The sequence below is a fragment of the Pinus tabuliformis genome, chromosome 9 (genome assembly GCF_031772625.1).
Source record: "Pinus tabuliformis cultivar Carrire ecotype Pingquan chromosome 9, CPIR1, whole genome shotgun sequence".
Classification (NCBI taxonomy): domain Eukaryota; kingdom Viridiplantae; phylum Streptophyta; class Pinopsida; order Pinales; family Pinaceae; genus Pinus; species Pinus tabuliformis.
The window spans coordinates 798677044-798697219 of record NC_142307.1 but is presented as its reverse complement, the minus strand read 5'-3'; the positions used below and the strand labels follow the sequence as shown (position 1 = coordinate 798697219).

The window sequence follows — 20176 nt, the reverse complement described above, 5'->3', positions numbered from 1 at the left end:
ATGAGGCAAGAGGTCAAAGGTAAAGCAGTGCTAGAGCATGATGAGCATGATGAAAAAGAAAAGAAGGTTGGAAGGAAGAGGCCTAGGACAATGGGTCTCAAAAGAGAATTGCAGAAGGAAAGAGACCAAAACCTACTAAGGACAATTTGGCACCAAATTCATCATTTCCTTCCTTGAGCAAGAAAACAGTCAACTCAATGTCAAACAACTAACAATGGAAAACGAGCAATTCAGGGTTATGAGGCAAGAGGTCAAAGGTAAAATTGTGATAGAGCACGATGAGCATGATGGACAAGAAAATAAGGTTGGAAGGAAGAGGCTTAGGACAATGGGTCTCAAAATAGCATTGTAGAAGGAAAGATACCAAAACCTACTAGACGAGGATTTGAGTATTGATGACATAAGTACTATGGAAATCAATGAATATAGGGAATATTGGCTAGGAAAAGTCAATGTACATATAGAGAATATTCTTGACAAGGCTAACATGGACAATCAGATGTTGAGGCACATGGCCCACCACTATCAAACAAGGAATTAGATTGCACAAATTAAAATTGAGAAATTGAAAACAAGACTAAAAGAAGTCCAAGACAAGAAAAGGGAGTCAAGAAAAAGGGGTAAAAGAGTGAAATTGGTGGCTAAAACACCCTTGGATGTTTAGCCTATCATCCATAGAAGCCAAGGAGAAAATTTTGAAAATTTTGGAGAAAATTGAAATTTTTTTCTGAAATTTTGTAGGCAATGGCACATAGAAGCGCCGCGGAGAGGCACGACCCTTTTTCCCTGGACATCCAAATGAAACATTTCCTACATGGATGATTTCATAATGATGAGTACATGCCAAATCTTAGCTTGGTTTTGCATGAAAGCTTCCTATTTTGAAAATAAACTCAAAAAACCTCACCTTTTTCATGCCTCAGCCATTAAATTTGGATTGGCGTGATGCTTCTGAGTAAGGTTGGAAAAATCAAGTTTTGGAGGCCTTCCCATGGGTATTTTTTGGATCTTGATGGCTCCTTGGAAAGTAGACACGTGGGGATACTTTACCTAGCTTTAAAAATGTAGAATGGACTCCTAAAAGTCTGCCAAAATTAGCTCTCAACAGATGCGACCCTTCTGAAAAAATTCCTGTTTTAGTGCATGCTGGTGTGACCCTTCTAGTCCTGGCATGACCCATCTAGTCTAGTAACTTTTTGAGCACTGAATGGTGAAAAATTCGAGATATTGTGATATATTAATTTTACTTTGGGTTTCTTAGTTGCTTTTTGCCTCACTTTATGAGGAAATTTGTAATTAATGAGGATATATGCTCTCCTAAACTTTAGCCTAAATTTTGGAAATTGTCTCAACTATCCTAGTTTTTAGGTGAGGACTCATCAAAGCCATTTATGATGAATCTTGAATAGAATTTTCTACCTGATGAGATGTCATATGTTGTGTTTTCTTATATGAGATGGGAAAGAATCATTTTACAGAGGTTGGACATCTGAGGAGAGAACTATTGTAGCCTGTATTTGACATTTCTGGAAATCAAAGGATACATTTTGTAGCTATTATATAGGAATTCATGTGTAGTAAGTTTGTGGTGTTTTTTTTCCTCTGTTATCATTTTATATGAAAGACGTTAATCTTCTTCTTCCATTCATCAACTCTTTAATATTTTTCCTTACAGTTTATAAACAAAATTCTTTTCACTAAGCTTTGTTTTGATGGAAAATTATTATATGTTACTTTCACTCTTTCTTAATGAATTCATGTTTCATTCTCATTAAGATCTTTATGCTTCTTCTGAACACCATACTACACTGACAAAACTGAGATCCATCACAAAAGTACTGCTACCTTGCTCCTTCATAACTTTGCTGCTGTAAGCCTTTGACCCTCTAACCTAGCTACCTAGTTTTTCTCCCTTATCCAGCAACAAAACCCTAAAATTTCAAGATCTACCTGAGCCTAGCATATCTAGCCTAAAATCCTTTATATCCCAGTCATCTTTTGACTGTAATTTCATAGAAAGAGCCCTCTCTAGTTTTGTAGGGCTAGCTACCTAACTAAAAGCTTGTTCTATGGTTACCTCTATCAATTCCTCTTAGCTAGGGACATTGTGGGGGATAACAGGAGGGATGTAGAGAGTGGAGAGGGAAGAGAGAGGAATACTGAGGGAGAGGAGGTAGAAGAGAGAGGGATATAGAGAGAGAGAAAGGTTTCTACATTTGGCATGGATTAAAAGTAAGGTGATAAGGTATATACACGTGAGAGAGAGAGAGTGGGAGGTTCTTCTAATGGTAACTTTACTAAGGTTTCTGCACATGACATGGATTAAATAGTAACTTGGCTAAGGTTTCTACACATGACATGGAGAGGGAGGGAGAGAGAGAAGGGGGGGTGTTATTTAGGGGGGGTGTTCTTAAAATAGTAACGAGAGAGAGAGAGAGAGAGAGAGAGAGAGATGAATACTATGAGATATGGCTAACTTGGCTAAGGTGAGAGAGAGAGAGAGAGAGAGAGAGAGAGAGAGAGAGAGAGAGAGAGAGGAGCGAGAGAGAGAGAGAGAGAGGGAGCGAGAGAGAGAGAGAGAGAGAGAGAGAGAGAGAGAGAGAGAAAATAAAGATGAATACTATGACATATGGCTAACTTGGCTAAGGTTTCTGCATGTGTGACATGGAGAGAGAGAGAGAATAAAGATGAATACTATGAGACATGGCTAACTTTGCTAAGGTTTCTGCACGTGTGACATGAGAGAGAGAGAGAGAGAGAGAGAGAGAGAGAGAGAGAGAGAGAGAGAGACCCTGATATAGGAGGGAGACATAAGGATAGAGAGAGAACCAATTAAGTAGAGAGAAAAGGGTGAAGAGGGAGGCAAAGTGAGAGGGGGGAAGGAGGGAAAGAGATAAACAAAGAGGAAGATGGAAAATGAGTGCATGCACATTATATTATGTGTGCATGTTATATATCATGCACACACTATATGACACATGAAAATGTTTTATTAATGCACATACGCTATTAATTTAAAAAAATATTTGGCAGAAACTTACAACTTCATGATTTTTCAACCTTGATTATGTATATGCTATACAAGTTCATTGCTAATGAATCCGAACACATTTATAGAGATTTATATGTATATTATATATATATATATATATATATATATATATATATATATATATATATATATATATATATATATATATATATATTCATAATAATAATGATTATTTCTTTTTAATTGAGGAATCAACATTTGGTCTGATCTTGTACTCACATGACATAGGTTCAATTCCGACCAATACCACTATAACCCCTAAGTAAACCATGCTGCCACTAGCATGTGGCTCATAGGTAAATTGGGTGGATTTGAAAATCAAATCTCATGGTACATAACACTTCATTATCACCAACTGAGTTGCCCGATGGGGCTTTCAAAAACCAATTTTATTTTTATTTTTGAAGATATAACAAATTTATAAAAATTACAGGTCTTTTATTTTTTCCATAATGATTTCTTGACTTCTTTTGTAATAATAAAATAACCAACATCAGAATAGATGAAAACCTACATAGTAACAATAAAAAAATAAACAAACTATGAATATGTTAAGACCCTCAAGGGGGGAATACCATTGAACCTGATCATTATAAAGATCCACTAAGTTTCTTAATCGAAAATAATATAAAAACAACATTACAAATTAAGGGAAAATTATGATGCATAAGGTCCATCTATTATTTACAATTTTAAAATTTTATTTCAAAAAATTTCATCACTTACATACCAAACCCAGGGCCTAACATGAAGATATGCATTATGTTTTAGAGAAAAATTAATATACCAATCTTAGAAAAACACCATTTTTTAAGTTACACCAATTTTCCATAAATAAATTTTATATATTTTGGAAGACAATTTGATTATTTATTTTTCATCCTTTTACGCCATGTCTTAAAAGGTTGTGTAAGCACCTTTAATAATTCTTTTTAGTGTTAAGATTTTCTAGATTTACATTGGAACTAACATGTCATAATTGGTAGCATTATCTTGCACCAAACCTATTGTGTTTTAATGTGAGCCATATTCTCCTTTATTATCTCTTTATGGACATTCACTTAAGGTACCCCACCATTTATTTTGGTTATTTTCTTTGTGTAGTAATTTTGGTTGTAGGATTCCATTGTTACTTGTTCTATTTTTCCTCTGTTGTGTCATATACTTCAAACCACCATAAAAATTAGAGGGGAGACATGTGCTTGGATGTACATTGATTTTTTTCAAGGATTAGAATACCTATTTTCCATATTATTATATTTTCTTCATATGTCGCCTTATACACATGAGAAATATTCAATTTCAATGTGAACACTTGCATCCACCATGTATTATAATCATCAAAACAAAAATAAGAAGATAAAACATCAAGAAAATAACAAAAACAAAGACAATTGTAAAAAAAAAGAGGGGTTCGGGGGGGATTGAGCTCTTCTTATGATCACCAACTTTTTTTATCATGAGTTACCAATTCACAATTTTGTTAGTTGTTAATGTCACCCTTTCTGTGAAGCACTTGTACTAGATCAACTTTGCATGTTATTTTTCTAAGCCGTAATGGACCTTGAGTTCCACAAACAACATTTATTAACTTACCTGGAATGGTCCTCGAGTCCCATTCACACAATCAATATAACTTCATCTCCATGTGGCATGGTCTCATGCACCCCCTTAGCATTCCTCCCCCTCATGTATTCACTTTGAATTTGGTGGTGTTATCACATTACACCACGGTAATTGCCCAAGTTAATCCCCATTTCTTCTTTGTTTAAGAATCTGTATTTTCCCCTTATGTTAAGTCCAAGTCCTTATTATTTATGAATTATATTCTTACCTTGTGTTAGTTACGGGGACTCATCATTTCCCTTTCTACAATTTATCTTCCATTATCTACCATGACACATTTTCTCTAGGTGTTTGATTTAGAGGCCCAACACCATAGTTCCATTTTTATCTTTGATTGGTTACCTCAAATATAACAGATTCCCATCATTGATCTTTGACTACATGGATCCTATTAGTATTTTACTTTAGAACATACATTTACATCATGCATGCTTATACTCCTAATTTTATATCCATTTTCATCATTGTTAGGATATCTCTAATGCAGCAGTGATCTTCATCATTGATGAATGACTAGATGATTTATCCCATGTTTGATCAACTCATTGCATTGTAGAGATCCATATACGAACATGCATGGCTCCTTTCCAACATTATCATGAACCAACATCTTGGGTTTAATTTTAGTGAGCTTTTTACATGTCCTAACCCTTCTACCATCATGGACATATTTTACTATAGTTATGAATTGTCACTAGGCAACATTCTTCCATTACATATTTTAGCTGGAACCAACATTATTTTTTAGATATATCTTGACTTGGATTGATTTGTACCACCATTCACATCCATGGTATCGTATTGCACTTGAATGGACTATTGCATGAACATGAGTATCCGTACTTCATCTTGAGATATTATATATATAATTTCCTTCTACATGTTTTCCAAGTGGTCTCATTTACCTCTCTAGTATGGGTTCTCCTAATTTCATCTCTCCCTCATTTCTTTTTATAGAAATAATTACATGATTTATTTTGGGTATGTGATGCTATCCTAACCTCACACATCTAGGGGCATCTATTTTATGCCATTTGTCTCATCTTGTGATAGTGAAGAGTTTTTTTTTTTTTTAACACATCACAAATCATTCAAAAGATAGTCTATATAGGCCAGAACATATAAGGAAATGTTCTAATTATACTATAAAAAAATCAATGGTAAAGTTTCAATTTGACAAATATAAAACTATAATATCGTCCCTTTATCTAGCAGCAATTGCACTCTTTATCATTGGAAAAACATTCAATCATTATTGCAACATGAATTTGGCAATTTCATTAACCCATTTATGAGATTATCATGTCTAGAAGCTTGTTAGTTGATTTGAACCCATGCTAAGTGGAACAAACTCATTCAATTTAAAAGTGTTTAGCAATACTTGGAGTTATTACATTCACATGGAAAGGGTTCAACATTTAAGCTCCATTTTAGACCCAAGAAAATATATAAATAGAGGCCATCATTATTAGTTTCAGCAAGATTAAGCATGTTAGTATTATGTTGACTAAGCACCTCAAAGATTGAAGTGCCCAATTACACCAATATTATAGATATTCACCCTTTCTCATGTTATACTACCTAATTACCCCTTTCATAGGACCATTTAATAAGAGAAAAAACTATTGAAATTACTCCATAATAAGAAAAAAAGTTATTTACTAACCATTATAATATATATTTTTAATTATATTTTTACATAATTATAATACCAAATTTTCTTTTCTTTTCTCTAAAATTACTTATTTTATTTCATTTGGTTTTTTATCTAACATTTTGAAAACCAGTAAAAAATGGAGTATTGTATTACTTGTTTTTATTTCATTTGATTTTTTATATAACATTTTGAAAACTAACAACTAGTAAATACTAAATGGTTGTATTGTTTAACTTCCTGTTGTTTTCCCCGGATGCGGGTGACACAACCGCGGAGAACGGAATGCCACCTGGTAACCATGGGCGGCCCCAAGCATAAGGTGAGCATTTACTACGATCTGCCGCCATGGATTGCAAGCGTGAGTGCAGGCACAGGAAGGGACGGCAATTCATTGCCTTGTCCGGGTTTCAATTACGCTTTCAGTGTGCAGTTATGGCATACGGGGATCGAGAAAGAGCCGAGGAGCATAAGTATGGTGAGGGTAGGGAATGTCAGGCATTGGGTCGAGTTCAAATTTTGGAACTGGGATTTTGGTCGTTGGCTCTCAGAGCTAAGGTTCGAGTTGCCCCTTTGTCAATTGAAGGAGGTTGCAGGTCTGCAAAGGCGGGTGACGGTGGTTGCGCACCTTCCATCTCCCCTTACCCTGCTCTGTTCTGCTTTCCTGCTTTCAGGGAAAACATGGTCAAGCCTCGACAGCGCCTCATCAGCCGTCGAGGCTCTGGTAGAGGTGGTTCCTCACGCCCCTCAGTCGCAATTCCACCCTCTCGATGTTGCCGTTGTCTATGCCACCAGGTTGCAGAGGCTCATCCTATCCAGTCAAGCCAGTTCATGGATTCCAGTAATCCTGATTCGGGCTCTGCCCACTACCTGCATTTGGAACCGCGGTCTTCTCCTTCAGCAGCGCCCAGGGCAATTCTCATATTAAAGCCCATGTCTCGGTCCTTTTTCTTGAAGAACCGAAGGAGGAAGGCGAGGAGCAACCCCGCACACAATTTCATCAGGCTGAAAGCTCCAGGGACGCTGAGGGTCTGCCAGAGGATCGCCCAGAGCCGGACGTCGTCCCACCTTCGACTCAGGCTGCGCCTTCTTCAGGAAAGGAAAAGGTCGATTGGGGCCCTCCCCCGGAAGGTACGTGCTGGATCTATGAAGAGGAGCCGGATGAATAGTCATCCGCCCGCTCAGGCTCTACACTGCAGACAATGCTCAGGTATTTCTATGTATGGCTACGTTCGCCACAGCGGCTCACAGTATGTTTTGGGTGTCTTTGTTTGGTTCAAGAAATATATAGTTCAATGTCTGTCTACGCCCCTGCGAGGGTTCTTGTTGAAGGTTTTCTTTTTCTCCTCTCCGCCCCTATGTGGGATGTCTATTTTTGCACTCACTGTTCTTCAATGGTTTATAGCCCCTGCGTGGGTAATCCGTCTCAGTGGTGGTGCCCCTGCGTGGGTGTTTTGTCTCAGCGGTGTTGCCCCTGCGTGGGTGTCTTGTCTCCATGGAAGGGCCCCTGCGTGGGTGATCGGTCTTAGTGGTGTGGACTCTATATGGGTGCCTTTTTTTATCACTGTCAGTCCAGAGTGCCATCCTCGGCCTCTGGCAATATGATCTCATGTCTGTAACTGTTTCCTGTTTATGTACATAATAGAATAGCATAGTCTTAACGAGAAAAAAAAGTTTCCTGTTGTTTTGTGTGTAGAATTATTGAGAAATAGAATCTCCACTTAAATCCTAGTCCTCATATTCTGTAAGGTGATCTTCAAGGTTTGCTTTCGGTTGAAATAATTTCTTTACTTGATTAAATATATCTATGTAGCTATGGTAAGATGGTTAAATTATTTATTTTATTAGTCTACGTTAAATAATTTGGTTACTTAATATCTTTACTTATATTGTATAATTTTAATATTTTTAATATAATATTTATATATTTTTGGGTTAATATAATAAATATTTTACAATTACGTATTTGAAATTTAATAATTTTAATATAATATTTATATATTTTTGGATTTAATATAATAAATATGTTACAATTAGGTATTTGAAATTTTCTATTAACAATGGATATGTTCTGAGCTTTACTATGAGGGTTGGAGTACGTTGTTTCCCTTAAACCTTATGCAATAGAAATTTAATTTAAATAATGTATTATTAATAGATGATAATTAATGCGCTCTCATGTTAGTAGAGTATGGATTTTTGTTTTATATTTTTTTAAGATATTCCATAAATATATAATTATGTATTTTAAAAATATATTTTTTAATTAAAATATTTTTTTTATAAAATAATTATTTTAAATATATAAAATCATATTTTTTCCATATATTAATTTTAAGAATAGTTTAAAAAATGGTTTTTTTTTTATGATATATATTTTTTTTTAAATTAAAAAATAAATATAGATTTTTAAAAACTCTTAAGTTGTTTAATCTATAGAATTTTAGAGCTGGCGATTTAGGATGTCGAATCTATTTATGCATTCAAAAATGTATTTAAAAAAAAATAAAAAATAAATCACATTTTTGATTGAAATTGTATAGCTAGATTAGAATGAAAAAGACTATTTGTCTCATTAGTTAGACTACGCCTTAATTTTATATCAGTTATAAACTTTGTTAATTAATTGGTTTAGTGAGACTTCATTTCTACAACCATTGCCAATTTATCTACCCCAAAGGAACCATAACAATCCTTACTTTATTTACCATATGAAAATCAATTTATAGATTTACAATGTATACACTTTATTTACTATTTTAAAAATCTTTGTTGCCTTTCATTAAAATTGGTTGCTCCACTATTTACATGTTTCTAATTTTATATCATTTATAAACTTTGTAAATTAATTAGTTTGGTGAGACTTCATTTCCATGACCATTGCCAATTTAGCTACCCCAACCAAACCATAAAAATTCTTACTTTATTTACCATATGAAAATCAATTTTATAGATTTACAATGTATACATTTTATTTACTAATTTTAAAATCTTTGTTACCTTCCATTAAAATTGGTTGCTCCATTATTTACATGTTTCTAATTGAGTTTCATTATTTTAAATTAATAATTTTAATTTCCAAATTATTTATATTTTATTTTATAAAGTTTTATAATTAAAACTTAAACCAATATTTATTATAATATTTTTTATTTATATACTATTTTAATTAATTAATTAATTAATATAATATTTTAATTATTTCTTTCATTAGTAGATTTAGAATAAAAATATGTTATTTAAATAACAACAATTAATTACATAAAAATGTTGAATCTTATAGTATTTTTGGTTTCTTATGTTTCTTATGGTAAAGTCTTTTATAGAATTTTATAAAATCAATTCTTATTAAGGTTTTAATGATTTTATTTCATGAGTATGAAAATGTCGAGAGGTTGAAATATATTAATGAAATAATGTTGTTTTAGTCATTGTTACTTTTGAAAATACAAGAGTCACCAAGTGAGTAGTTAGGCTACTAACTATAAGGAAATAGTTAAAATCAGTTATGGTCCAAGAAAGGATAATGACAGAGAAAAAGAAAAATCCTCCATCTTGCAAGGGATGATTCCCTACCACAAGAATTATCATGACTAGAGAGAAATGTTATGGATGGAAGATGATTTGGAAAACAAGTTCGTGGGAGAGAAAGGAAATTTGGAAAAATGAGGTTCTAGTGGGAGATAAAGACTTGAAATGCATAGTTAAATATTTCAGCCCATATTTGGCAAGATGTTGCTAGGGCTTGAGGAGGTCAAACTGTGAAAGTTATTGATATGTTTCTTGACAGAAAATGAGTCTAAATCTCAAAGATTCAGATAAGTAACTTGATTATCTGACAGAAAATGAGTCTACCATTCATTGGTTGGAAGGAGCATGGTAACTCCTATTGTATTTTCAAAGATTCAGATAAGTAACTTGATTATCTTGATTATCTAATAGAAAATGAAATGTCACGGGAATTGTTGAGAACCATTCATTGGTTGGAATAAGCATGGTAGCTCCTATTGTATTTTCAAAGATTCAGATAAGTAACTTGGTTATCTGTTATGTTGTATTGAGAATATGAGAGATTCCTAGGTTATCTGTTATGTTGTGTTGAGAATATGAATTTTGAGATTACTTATGTTTCTAAGTAGAAGATAGGAGTGATTGCAAGTATCTATGTTATCTGTTATGTTGTGTTGAGAATATGAGAGATTCATTGTTATGTTGTGTTGAGAATATGAGAGATTCATTGTTATGTTGTGTTGAGAATATGAGAGATTCATATAAGTAACTGGGTTATCTATTATGTTGTATTGAGAATATCAATTTTGAGATTGCTTATGTTTCTAAGTAGAAGATAGGAGTGATTCCAAGTATCTATTGAGTGTAAATTTTCAATTTCAAAGAAAAAATTTAACTCTATTATAACTAATTTTGTGGAAGTAATTATCTACAGGAAATTATAAATAGGTGAATGCTTCCAATATGTTTTCATAAAAAGTTTATGTATATGTTTATGTAAATAAATAAACATATGTGGCATGTTTAGCATGGTCATAGGTTAACACTGCGATAAGGTTCTCAGGTTACCCATTAATGAACCCCTTAATGAGCATGCAGTCCCTGCTAAGTGACAAAGTCTTTTAGAAAAGTAGAAGTTCTTCAGGTCGAACACTAAATTTTGTGGATTAGAACTATCCATATATATATATATATATATATATATATATAGATTTCATATGTGTCAAAACCCAAAAGAGAAATGTTATAAATGAAATTACATCTAAGTTGTACAACACTTTCACAAGAAATTACCATTCTAGAGATGATCTGGTGAAAATTAAATAACATAGTGTAGAATTTGTACTCTTATAACTAAATATTTAAAAGAAATTTCACGTTCTGAATCTAGTACAAATGTACATTATAAAGAGAGACAAAATGTACATTATAAAGAAGGACAAAATGTACATTATAAACAAAGACAATATCAAATGTACATTATAAAGAGAGACAAAATGTACATTATAAACAAAGACAATATCAGTTTATCTCTAGCCTAAAAAATGATTAAATAACTATACTTAACCATCATAAAAGACCTAAATAATCAATTAAGGAAATCCTTAACATGAAGATAAATTAAACCTAGACCTGGAGTCCAACTCCATTAACAATCTACCTAAATCTATTTTATGCATGCATTGGTATAATTGAAGTGTTCGACCTAATTTCTCACTATTGAGGTAATTTATTTAACAAAATCCAAGAAGAAAAATAAATAAATTCATGAGTACTTAGAAACATTTAGAAGCTAAAACCCTAAATCTTAGAATGAATATTTTCACAGTCAATAACTTGATGAGGATGAATACTTTTGGTAAAAGCTTAATGTCCTTGAAGATGGGTGAAGTTTTCACCCAAAACATCCACCATATCAATGACATCACACAGTTTACCACAAGTATTCATCCTCACCCTAAATCTTGTTTCTCGTAAAGCTTCAGATAAGTCACGTAGAGTGGAGAGCACCGGCGAGCGACCAATCAAGTATGTATCAGTCCATATCCGTCTAATACACAGCATCTAAGTGCCCCACATGAGCCTATAGTTTAAAAGAAGGTGGACGGCTGCATGTGAGATACATGCTAGTCTTCTATGCACTCTTCTTCTATGCCACTAAATTGATTGATGCTCGACATTCTGGGTTCCCAGAAGTGTCACATCCTCAAACTTTTTTCACATCCACACTTGTCTATGCTTGCTATTACTTACGCTTTTGGCCCATTTCCTATCTCGCTAGCCTTCTGTGCAGGGTCGCTGGTAGACGTTGGTGTTGGAAGAATTCGTAGGACTCTACTCTGAATATTGTCTTTTTGTTCATTTTCATAGCTTTAGCTCCATCACCTTTCACTTATTCTTCGTGGTAGATATTTATATATCTTGGGATTTTCAGAAGCATGGTTTTCTGAGCCCCCTGCCGTGTCTATCTTCAAACTAAGTTTCATCCATATATGTTTATCCTTGCTATGGTATCTGTTTTTGGTGCTTTTTCCATTCCTGTCAGCTTGTTGTGCGGTGACGTTGATTGTTTATGGTGACGGATGCCCAGTTGAACATATCTGCTCCTTTTATTGTCTTTACGCTCATAACTTAGCATTGACTCCATCATCTTTCACTGTCCTCCGCGGTGGAAGACCATGCATCTTGGTTTTTCCATCATCCTGATGTAAATGGCACTCTCCACTCTTATTTCATTTCTGGCATTGGGGGATATTTCGCTATATGGTTCGCGGTGCTCTTCACTCGGAGAATGCTTGGATAACAGGTCAGTTTAATTTCTGTATCCCATATATCTCTGAAAGCATAGTTTTTCTTTTCTCCGAATCTGGATTATTTTAAATGATTGAAGTTTGATGTGGAGTATATATTTTCTCCATTATTAAGAGGGATTATAGGTCTTTTGTTAAAGTCTGAACTCTGGTCTAGATTTGTCATTTACTTCACAATCCCCGGAGGTCTGCATTGTATTTTTTGCAATTTCACATGTCTGGGTCAGTTTCAACTAGTTGGTCATGGGCATCCATATACAAAATTAAGAATTATTTTGTGATATCCAAACCATGCACAGACATTCCTGTCAAGATTGGACCTTGGTGGTGTATTTATGAAATATGCTGCTGCTGTTTTGTATGTCCTGATGTTTCATCCTGAAGCCCAATTCACAGAGCCGAGATCGACTCTGTATTTTCCGATGCTGGATTTTTGTTTTGAAATTTTTTCCAATTGATTGGGCTGGTCATGTCACAATTGATGCAGTTCCTCTCTATTTCCCCTTTAATGTTCGCCGCCACATTTTAAGTTCTCCATATATGATGATCGTTTATAATTGATCCCTTTGTCAGAAGGGTAGTTTCTGGTGACCTGGCTTCCTATCCATTGGACGTCACTCCTGATTTCTTTTAGTGTCCCTATATTACCGGACAGTGTCGTATTCAGGTCCGCACATCTGTCTTGACTTTTTTGGGATTTCTCCACCTATTCTTGCCACTTTTTATTAAAACCTTGAGTCCTATATCTGTCAGGCAATCCTTTTGGGATCTTCGCCTCTGACTCTTCGGAGTCTATGTTGCCTTCTGTCATGGACTTTCCCTCTGACAACTCCGCTACATCGGCCATGGTTCGGGCCATGTTGGACGTGGAGAAGGTCTTTGCCAACCATGCACCAAAATCTGACTAGCGTGCTTCGCTGGAAGCTGACATCATCCTCCCTACCCAATCCGAACAATCTCCATGTGGTGATGGTCTTCCATATAAACCGAGTTGAAATCAATTTCGCCCTGTTAAAACCTCTCCCCCACTTAATTCCATTAATTTGGATGGTCCATTATTATTCAACAGAATCGCAAGTCTTCAAAAGAGGGCACTTGTCAACGAATGGCATTTTCCGTCAATGGAGGATCCACCGATCAGGTCTTGTATTGCTACCAAATGGTCTCCTCTCCTGGGTTATTCTCCGACCATAGTCCGCTTTATGAATTACTAGTATAGTTTCCATTTTCTTCGGGTTCGGGACTTAGAAATTATCTTCAATAAGCCCTAGGTTCGAGATAAGAGTTTCTTGGCTCTTCACAGATGGTTCATGGGTTTTAATCCTCTCAGATGTACTCCCCAGAATAATTATATATGGCTGAAGCTGCCAGGATTACCAATAGAATTGTGGACCAAGGAATCTATGGAGGAAATAGGTAATGCTATTGGGCAGTTCATATATGTTGACCCTAAATGCATTGGGGCAAAGGAGAAGCGTGTGGCTTGGATCCTTATAGAAAAGGAATACAGGGGAGGTTTTCCAGAGACTATCGATTTATCATGGGAAATGTCCAAAGTTCAACAGCGGTTAAACTATTGGGGCGTGCCTTTTAGATGTTCATCTTGTCATAAAACGAGACATCTATTTCCCCAATTCCCACGACAAATAGTTCGAAAACACAAAAAAAAGATTGTAACAGAAAAGGCTCCTGTCTCTAATAAGGAGAGAAATAACATGGAAAAGGAATGTTCCTACATATCTGAAATTTATCGGGCTCTTGTTCGCTCATATGATCGTCTTTCATTGCCTAGAGAACTCTCTCCTGGGACATCACTCTTGTCTCCCTTGCTCCCGCTCTTTGTCTACTGACCCTGCTCATAGGAATTTCGCTAATACATCAAACCACCCTCAGTCATCCTCTACTTCTAAACATCCCACACAGTCTCATAATGTCTAGCCTGTTAACCTACAGAATATCTTGGTCATCCCTTTGCCTCCAGAGCCGGACATGGATCAAGCTATTCCCCCCCTCCATCTCTTCCTAAACCACCCCAGGCTGGCCCATCATCCCCCCACTTTCAATATATCTCTTCATCTCCCCTATCCCCTTCCTCTCACTCCCCCCCTCCCCAAAGGTATCATCCACCCCTTTCTCATGGCCATGCTTCTGATCTCAAAGGAAAAGCCCCATGTATTCTGATCATCCCCCCATATTCCCCTGGATCCTCGGCCAAGAATTCATTTGATCGTGATTTAAACCTTCTCCTAAATCGGGCATCTTTGAAGCTCCAGCCGCTTACCATCCACCGTCCCAATCGCTCCCCTTCCCCTAATATCAGCCCAAATTCGGCTGGGAATATTACGGTTCGCTGAAAAGAGAAGCGGGGAAGTAGACATTTCAGGGGTAGGAAAGGAAGACAGGATGTGTCAATTCGAGACTTATCCTTAATTGACATTCCTATTGCGGAAATCGCTGCTGATGATATCTCCGAATCGGGGCCTCTTAGAGCAAGCCGACCTAAATATGTCCCAAAATTATTGACATCATATCGATGAACATTCGGGGTCTCAGAGCTAACCCTAAATTTTTGGCTTTAAAAAATCTTTTTATATCCTCAAAATCCAAAATGCTCCTCATACAAGAAACCATGCATGATAGTATTCAATCCATTTTATATTTTAGGTGGATGCTGCCATCATGGCATATGGTTGCTACAAATGCGGTGGGTTTGTCCGGGGGATTAGCTGTATTATGGGACCCAAAATGGATAAAGGCTGTGGCATTTCAATGTTTTGTTGGGATTTTTATTCTGGCCCAATTCCGTGGTTCACCAGAACTTGTTCATATATTAAATATATACGCTCCATATAAAAATAGATATCCATTTTGGGATTATCTTCTCTCATTGGAACTTCTTGAAATTGATTCCCTTTTAATTGGTGGAGATTTTAACTATACACTTTGTAATGACGAAATATGGGGCAATGGCAGGAAAAATGACCAGGTTGGGGTTTTGATCCGCGATGCCATCATTCAAAATAATTTTGTTGATGTTCAACCAACTTGTCCAGGTCCCACATGGGACAATGGTCAATCCAATGAATCATTCCTGTCTAAAAGGCTTGACAGATTCCTTTTACATGAATGGATGATTGAAAGATTTGGGTGCCCAATGGTGAATATCATTCCGTCATTCATATCGGACCATTGTCCCATTTCTATCCACTGGAATTGTGTGGGTCGCAGATTTGGTTACCCATTCAAATTCAACCGCACATGGCTCGTTGATGAACAGTTCAACAAATTTATTAATGATTCCTGGGAGCTCCCACCCATCCAAGAACATAATCATTCTTGGAATTTTCTAGAGCATCTATCCTCCCTTTGAAATGGGGTTAAAAGATGGCAAAGGGAGAAATCAGCATCTAACAGAAAGGAATTGAAGGATATCTGCAAAAAATTGGAGAATTTATTTTCTCTCTTTAAATATCCCAGTATTTCGTCCACCATTCGGAATCAAATTTGGGCCTTAGAAAAAAGAAAACATAAGTTATTAGCTATGGAGGAATCTTCCTGGCGTCTCAAGAGTCAAATTATATGGCTCAAAGAAGGGGACAAAAATACAAAGTTCTTTCATAGATTCGCAAACAAGAGGAGGGAAGTAAACACTATTTGGGAAATTAAGGATGAAGATGGCAATTCATATTCCTCGCAGGAGGCCATTGCTAGAGAAGCTGTGAAATACTTCAAAAGGGCCTACAACAGGAACATCGGTAGCGACATAGAGGACATTCTTTGGGGCATTGACCCATATCCCACTATGTTTGACGAAGAGCAAAACAATGCCCTATATTCTGAGGTTACAGAAGAAGAATTATTGGCTACAATGAAATCATTTCAGAAAGACAAATGTCCAGGGCCGGACGGGTGGACCATCGATTTCTTCATCCATTTTTTCGACTTATTTAAGACTGATATTCTAAAAATGGTGGAGGAATCCAGAACTTGCGGCTATATCAGCAAAATTATATCTTCAACTTATATAGCATTGATCCCAAAGAAGAAGCTCTCCTCCTCTTTTTCTGACTTCAGGCCTATTTCATTATGCAACGTCCTGTATAAGATCATTTCAAAATTCATTGCTATTCGAATGAGAAACATCCTATCTCTGCATTTGTCCCCTGAGCAACACGGATTTCTAAAGGAAAGGAATATTATGGACGCGGTGGCCCTCACCCAAGAATGCCTACACTCAATGCATTGCAGGAATCTAGAAGCTGCTTTACTAAAGATTGACCTAAAAAAGGCATACGATTGTGTGGATTGGGGATATATTCATTGCCTTCTGGCTAAGATTGGCCTTGATGTTAGATGCTCCAGATGGATTATGGCTTGTGTGGTCGATGTAAATTATGCAGTCCTCATTAATGGAGTCCCTACTCCTTTTTTCAAAGCGGCCAGGGGATTAAGGCAGGGTTGCTCATTGTCTCCACTCCTCTTCATTCTGGTGATGGACTCTCTGAGTCTACACATAAAAAGGGCGATCCTCCAAGAAAAATGTAAGCCTCTCCCTATATGTAGGGGCATCTACATATCTCATAATTTTTTTGTAGACGATATAATTTTATCAGCAATGCTGTGTAAGTCAACTTGGATATGTCTACATGAAATCTTGGGGAGATTTCAAAATGCCACCGGCATATACGTTAATGAAATAAAATCATCTTTTCATGTTGAAAATGTTAATGGGGACCTTATCTCTTTCCTATCTCATCTATTCAATATCAAAGCAGTTCCAATCTGGAATGGGATAAAATACTTGGGTTACAATTTGAAATCTGTGGGTTATCATGTGGCTGATTGGTCTTGGATCCCTGATCGCTTTTACAAGAAAATTGCTGCATGGGAATTCAAATGCTTATCTTTAGGTGGGCGTGCGATTCTGGCACAGACAGTGCTGGTGCAAATCATGGTATATTGGGCACATCTCTACTATATCCCAGCATCCATTATCAATAGTCTAAACAGGATGATTGCCAATTTCATATGGGGTGGTCATAAGGAACAAAAAAAATATCACTTGGCAAAACTCTCGATGTTGGCCTAGCCCAAAAATATGGGAGGATGGGGTATATTAGATCTAAATAAATTTAGAAGAGCCCTACTCTACAAATCTATGTGGAAAGCAATTATGGGAGAGTCTATTTGGAGTAGGGCCACTAGAGAAAAATACAAAGATAATCAAGATATGACATACTGGTATAAATAGTGCATCATTGGAACAGCTCATGGTTCAGCTATATGGAGAGGGTTTCGGAAAATAGAGCCATTCTTCAGAAGGAATATGATCTGGAAATTCCAGTCTGGTACAAAAATTATCATTGGTTTGGATGAATTTGCAGGTCTGGGTGGAAAGATCCATATATCTTCGCAGCTATTAAAAGCTTTACACAACAGAGGCATTTTCTACTGGGCCAAAGCCATTCGAAAATGGGAAGGTGCAATTCCTATTTGGAAATCAGCTACAGAATTGCTTCTAAGCGGTGAACTGGGAAGACAGTGGAACTCTATCATTACATCGTTACGGGCACATGGTATATTTCGCTCAGCGGACATGGATTACCTCATCTGGAAGGGTCATGGTGGCTCTTCGTCTGTTTTTGTCAAACATATATACCTTCAGTTACAAAAATCAGAATATGAACAAAAGGATAACATCTTTCTAGCATCTATTTGGAAAACGGGCTACCCCTTAAAAATAATTTTATTTGCATGGTTGGTTTTTTACAACAGGAACCTCACATGGGATAATCTACAAAAATGTAATTGGTGCAGGCCCGCCATATGCCCTCTATGTAGATCTAACGCTGAGAACAACTTACACATCTTTCTCCTTTGCCCACAATCACAGATGATATGGAGGAATCTTGCTGCACACTTTGGCTATACCTACACCTCTTACCCTTCCATTTCTGAGGCGTTCAAAGGATGGAGTAACATGATCATTGATTGGAGGCCCATTCCATTTATAACTATCTGGACCATATGGAAATGGCGAAATGGGTCGATCTTCAAATCCAAAAGAGAATCACTTTCAGCGGTTTTTGAATCTATCCTTTGCCTATACAATGCGCTTGGAATGCCTCACCAATCCAAAGTCAGAAAAGGAAGGTGTCCACAGATTCCGGAACCTACAAATATTCCACGTGCATATTTCGACGGAGCTGCTCAACATGGTACATGCGCCTGCGGAGTATTCATCATTCCAGAAGCTGGTCAAGCTTACGAGATTCATTGGAATGGAGGTGCCGGATCCAACAACAAAGCAGAAGCTATGGCCCTCACTGGTCTTCTTTATCTTTGTGACTTTCTTGACATACAAAAGATTCAAATATTTGGAGATTCGAAAGTCATCATCGATCATGTACAGTCAAAACATACCATAAAAAACATCAATCTTTCCGGTTGGCTGAACAGGATAGAGGATTTATGGAGCTGCAGGAGGGACTACTCAATTGCTCACATCACCAGGGACAAAAACGGGAAGGCAGATGCTCTATCAAAAATGGGCCTATCTATTCCACAAGGCACCTGGAGGATGCAGTTAATGGTGGACAACATCTCTTATCAGATCCAGGACTTACACATTCCGGGTACATAAAATTCAATATTTTGATGACTATCTGGTATGTCTCTGTTTCCAAATATATTGACTTCCTTTTTGAAAACTTCCATATAATTTTGTCTCATAGGACCGATTTCAACCCTAACGAATGTTCATAGTGGAAATCTCTCCATATGATCTATATGTTGCAGAACAAAATATAGCTCATTTTTGTATCTTTTCTCATATGGGACTTTGAACCAAATATCTGATGGTTCCTATAGAAAATATCGTTGTACATTTTTCCTATGATGAATATAATACAAATATATAGCTTTTTTTTTCACGCTGAAAAAAAAATAGTTGAAAATATTAAACTATAAAGAAATAGAGAAAGGAAAATAATTAAAGGTTTTATTTGGAAATATGAATAAAGGGTGTGCTTTACAAAATTTAGTGTGAAAGAAGCTACAACAACCAGAATTCTCAGACCTATGAAAAACCCATAAATTTGTTAGTTTAGATAACCTTAAAAGTGAGTAAAGATGAATGATGGAATAATTTGCAAGAAAACCCAAGAATATAAGAGCTTACCATTTGTATGGCACTTCGATGGGGGAGGAAGACCAACAAAGAAACCATTGAAATCCCCACCCTGAAAAGATAGAGTACGGGTAAAACCATTAGTTACAAACAATAATAATCAAATTATTAATTGGTTCACTTAGGGTTAAGAAAATTGAGGGGTCGTAGAAGAAACACGTGACCATAACTTCATATCTTGTGCATAAACTCTATAGCCATGACCTCAAACCCCGAAGAACTTGAGGAAGGCATTTTGAGAATAAGGTTTTCCTCTCCCTAAAAAAGAAATAGAAAATCCTTTGGCTTAGAAATAAAGTTAAGCCCTCTGTGCAAAACCATAGATCTGTGACAAA

The 20176-nt window shown here is 36.1% G+C and overlaps 1 protein-coding gene across 1 annotated transcript; it reads left to right on the top strand.

Annotated features, from left to right (window-relative positions):
- The first annotated feature begins 18773 nt into the window (after positions 1-18773).
- Positions 18774-19295, top strand: LOC149151169 (uncharacterized). Its single transcript, XM_089443080.1, has one exon. It carries the CDS (start codon positions 18774-18776, stop codon positions 19293-19295), a length of 522 nt encoding a protein of 173 aa, XP_089299206.1.
- The last annotated feature ends 881 nt before the right edge of the window (positions 19296-20176 follow it).